The sequence below is a fragment of the Oncorhynchus gorbuscha genome, unplaced genomic scaffold (genome assembly GCF_021184085.1).
Source record: "Oncorhynchus gorbuscha isolate QuinsamMale2020 ecotype Even-year unplaced genomic scaffold, OgorEven_v1.0 Un_scaffold_11374, whole genome shotgun sequence".
Classification (NCBI taxonomy): domain Eukaryota; kingdom Metazoa; phylum Chordata; class Actinopteri; order Salmoniformes; family Salmonidae; genus Oncorhynchus; species Oncorhynchus gorbuscha.
In genome coordinates this window covers 5,001-9,868 of record NW_025753946.1, presented here as the reverse complement: position 1 = coordinate 9,868, position 4,868 = coordinate 5,001, and the positions used below count along the sequence as shown (strand labels likewise).

Here is a 4,868-nt window from a genome sequence, read left to right as displayed (position 1 = left end):
GACTGTAGTCAACGTTAGACTCTATAGACTGTAGTCAATGTTAGACCACTGTAGACTGTAGGCAACGTTAGACCACTGTAGACTGTAGTCAACTTTAGACTCATGTAGACTGTAGTCAACGTTAGACCACTGTAGACTGTAGTCAACGTTAGACCACTGTAGACTGTAGTCAACATTAGACCACTGTAGACTGTAGTCAACATTAGACCACTGTAGACTGTAGACTGTAGTCAACGTTAGACTCATAGACTGTAGTCAATGTTAGACCACTGTAGACTGTAGGCAACGTTAGACCACTGTAGACTGTAGTCAACTTTAGACTCATAGACTGTAGTCAATGTTAGACCACTGTAGACTGTAGTCAACGTTAGACCACTGTAGACTGTAGTCAACATTAGACCACTGTAGACTGTAGTCAATGTTAGACCACTGTAGACTGTAGTCAACGTTAGACCACTGTAGACTGTAGTCAATGTTAGACCACTGTAGACTGTAGTCAACGTTAGACCACTGTAGACTGTAGTCAACTTTAGACTCATAGACTGTAGTCAACGTTAGACCAATGTAGACTGTAGTCAATGTTAGACCACTGTAGACTGTAGTCAACGTTAGACCACTGTAGACTGTAGTCAACTTTAGACTCATAGACTGTAGTCAACGTTAGACCACTGTAGACTGTAGTCAACGTTAGACCACTGTAGACTGTAGTCAACTTTAGACTCATAGACTGTAGTCAACGTTAGACTCATAGACTGTAGTCAACGTTAGACCACTGTAGACTGTAGTCAACGTTAGACCAATGTAGACTGTAGTCAACGTTAGACCACTGTAGACTGTAGTCAACGTTAGACCAATGTAGACTGTAGTCAACGTTAGACCACTGTAGACTGTAGTCAACTTTAGACTCATAGACTGTAGTCACTGGCAATACACTAGATCAGGTCTCTCCAACCCTGTTCATGGAGAGATACCCTCCTGCTCTCCAGGAACAGGGTTGGAGTTAAAACCTACATGAGGGTCCTCTTTAGGAACAGGGTTGTAATGAAAACCTACAGGAGGTTATCTCTCTAGGAACAGGGTTAGAGTTAAAACCTACAGGAGGGTATCTCTAGGAGCAGGGTTTGAGTTAAAACCTACAGGAGGGTATCTCTCCAGGAACAGGGTTAGAGTTAAAACCTACAGGAGGGTATCTCTCCAGGAACAGGGTTGGAGTTAAAACCTACAGGAGGGTATCTCTCCAGGAACAGGGTTGGAGTTAAAACCTACAGGAGGGTATCTCTCCAGGAACAGGGTTGGAGTTAAAACCTTCAGGAGGGTATCTCTCTAGGAACAGGGTTGGAGTTAAAACCTACAGGAGGGTCCTCTTTAGGAACAGGGTTGGAGTTAAAACCTACAGGAGGCTGTGTCCTGTTTGACATACCTGTTTGGAGACTGTGTAGGACGTCCACAGGGGCGTAGACAGTGAGTCACTGTACCCACTGATATAGTCACTGTACCCACTGATATAGTCACTGTACCCACTGATATAGTCACTGTGGTGTAGGATGCTGTGTCCTGTATGACATACCTGTTTAGAGACTGTGTAGGACGTCCACAGGGGCGTAGACAGTGAGTCACTGTACCCACTGATATAGTCACTGTGGTGTAGGATGCTGTGTCCTGTATGACATACCTGTTTAGAGACTGTGTAGGACGTCCACAGGGGCATAGACAGTGAGTCACTGTACCCACTGATATAGTCACTGTACCCACTGATATAGTCACTGTGGTGTAGGAGGCTGTGTCCTGTATGACATACCTGTTTAGAGACTGTGTAGGACGTCCACAGGGGCATAGACAGTGAGTCACTGTACCCACTGATATAGTCACTGTGGTGTAGGATGCTGTATTTAGTACGGAACAGAACTGCAGGACGACCATGAGGGAGGTTCTTGCTGTCTGGAAGAGAAGACCATCATCCTAAAAACTGGTAACAAGACTCTGGAGAGGATATTCAATAGTGATATGAGAAATAGGACATAATTACAACCCTTTACTGACATGTCTATGTAATAACATGTTAATAACAGCATTGTTGTCCTCTGTAATTAGTGTTATTACACAGGTATTAGCATTACTACTACTCAGGCATAAGAGCAACAATGTGGACCAGAGAGAGAGACGTACCATCGACAGCTTGCCTCAGTCTCTGATTAAGCTCTTCCACTTTGTTCTGTAAGAGACAGAGCCACAGTGACTCCAGGTTATAGCCTCTTACAACGGGGACTTTCAATGCTCTCTGCCCTCTATTTTTTGAACGCAACTGCAAAAGATTTGAAGGTGAAAATCTCTTGCAAAGACATCTTATAATCTCTGCAGAAGCAAGAGGACTTCACAGACAGAAATAAGAAGAAGAGGGAATCGAGCAAAACAAAGCAGGAGAACGTGTAACAGCAGCTATGGATTACAGAGACAACAGTCAGTGGCAGACACAGAAACCAGTTTAGACACGTAAAATACACAACATGGAGTAATGCCCAGTGCTACAGATATCAGTCAGGTCATAGGTCAAACACACACGCTATACAGATCAATATAATAACATGTAGTAATGCCCAGTGCTACAGATATCAGTCAGGTCATAGGTCAAACACACACGCTATACAGATCAATGTAATAACATGTAGTAATGCCCAGTGCTACAAATATCAGTCAGGTCATAGGTCAAACACACACGCTATACAGATCAATGTAATAACATGTAGTAATGCCCAGTGCTACAGATATCAGTCAGGTCATAGGTCAAACACACACGCTATACAGATCAATGTAATAACATGTAGTCTATTTCTTGAGATGCAGAAATCATTCGGATTTACTTTATTGAAGCAAATATCAAGTTGATATAAAAACCTAAAGCTTCAATATCAGTCTGTCTACGGCTGTGAAAGCTATAAAAATACAATCTCATTCTAGTTCTGTGGTGGGAGCCATAGAGATACATACAGTTTCTACAGTATCTATATCTACAGTTTCTACAGTATCTATCGCTACAGTTTCTACAGTATCTATCTCTACAGTTTCTACAGTATCTGTCTCTATAGTAAAACAGTATCTATCTCTATAGTAAAACAGTATCTATCTCTACAGTTTCTATCTCTACAGTTTCTACAGTATCTATCTCTACAGTTTCTACAGTATCTATATCTACAGTTTCTACAGTATCTATCTCTACAGTTTCTAACTCTGCAGTTTATACAGTATCTATCTCTACAGTTTCTATCTCTATCTGATACAGTATCTATCTCTATAATTGATACAGTATCTATCTCTACAGTATCTATCTCTATAATTGATGCAGTATCTATCTCTACAGTATCTATCTCTAGAGTGATACAGTATCTATCTCTACAGTATCTATCTCTATAGTGATACAGTATCTATCTCTACAGTATCTATCTCTATGGTATTACAGTATCTATCTCTATAGTGTCTATCTCTACAGTGATACAGTATCTATCTCTATCTCTACAGTATCTATCTCTACAGTGATACAGTATCTATCTCTACAGTATCTATCTCTATAGTGATACAGTATCTATCTCTACAGTATCTATCTCTATAGTGATACAGTATCTATCTCTATAGTGATACAGTATCTATCTCTACAGTATCTATCTCTATAGTGATACAGTATCTATCTCTACAGTATCTATCTCTATAGTGATACAGTATCTATCTCTATAGTATCTATCTCTACAGTGATACAGTATCTATCTCTATAGTGCTACAGTATCTATCTCTATGGCTATAAGAGCTATGCTGTTCTGTAGCTGACCTTGTCATCACAGCTGCAGCCTAAGTCATCGGTCAGAGTAATGATGGGACCTGAGATGGTGGGTTTAGACACCTCCTCTGGCACGGTGGGCTTGTGGACCGGGCTCTTCAACAGGTGGTTCAGACTGCCATGAGTCCCGTTGTTAGGGGCAGGGTTCAGGCCAAGCAGGTCTATTCCATGAAAATGGACAATAAAGTATTGTATTGTTACGATTACAGTAAGATCTCAAGTCAATGCAACAAAACTTCACTGTCCATAACGTATGAGTTTGGGCTGATGAGTGCTACTGTTTGCCTCCCTCAAGTCAATGCAACACAACTTCACTGTCCATAACGTATGAGTTTGGGCTGATGAGTGCTACTGTATGAGTTTGGGCTGATGAGTGCTACTGTATGAGTTTGGGCTGATGAGTGCTACTGTATGAGTTTGGGCTGATGAGTGCTACTGTATGAGTTTGGGCTGATGAGTGCTACTGTATGAGTTTGGGCTGATGAGTGCTACTGTATGAGTTTGGGCTGATGAGTGCTGTATGAGTTTGGGCTGATGAGTGCTACTGTATGAGTTTGGGCTGATGGTGCTACTGTGGTTGGGCTGATGAGTGCTACTGTAGTAGAGTTTGGGCTGATGAGTGCTACTGTATGAGTTTGGGCTGATGAGTGCTACTGTATGAGTTTGGGCTGATGAGTGCTACTGTTTGCCTCCCTCAAGTTAAAACAATAATGAAGATGCCTTACCACACATGACATTGTATAGTTCAATGTTTTCAAAAACTGGCACTTTGGTCTTGAATTTAAACATTGGTCCATATCCAAAGAAAATAGTCTAAAGAACAGGAACAGGATAAAGGTCATGATTAATCATTTATGGCAACGAGAACATTTAAATCAAGATGAGGATAGAACTAACATACCTGCATGCTGTTTATCTTGTTGTCATAACCGTGATCTCCTGCAAAACCACATTTCCCAGGGTGCCTCTTTCCTCCTTCTGGAGACTTCCTGAAACAGACAGCATGATGCAAAACATTTTTCTTCTTCCCAACATCAGACAA

The 4,868-nt window shown here is 41.4% G+C and overlaps 1 protein-coding gene across 1 annotated transcript in view; it reads right to left on the bottom strand.

Annotated features, from left to right (window-relative positions):
- Window positions 1–1,798: 1,798 nt before the first annotated feature.
- Window positions 1,799–4,868, bottom strand: part of LOC124030418 (ectonucleotide pyrophosphatase/phosphodiesterase family member 2-like) — a gene marked incomplete at its 3' end in the record, with an annotated part of 7,473 nt that continues 4,403 nt past the window's right edge. The window contains exons 3-7 of the mRNA XM_046341767.1: window positions 4,728–4,815; window positions 4,552–4,639; window positions 3,818–3,987; window positions 2,167–2,212; window positions 1,799–1,938 (exon numbers count right to left, since the gene is read on the bottom strand). Coding sequence (XP_046197723.1) covers window positions 1,799–1,938; window positions 2,167–2,212; window positions 3,818–3,987; window positions 4,552–4,639; window positions 4,728–4,733 — 450 coding nt within the window. The remainder of the gene's footprint in view (window positions 1,939–2,166; window positions 2,213–3,817; window positions 3,988–4,551; window positions 4,640–4,727; window positions 4,816–4,868) is intronic.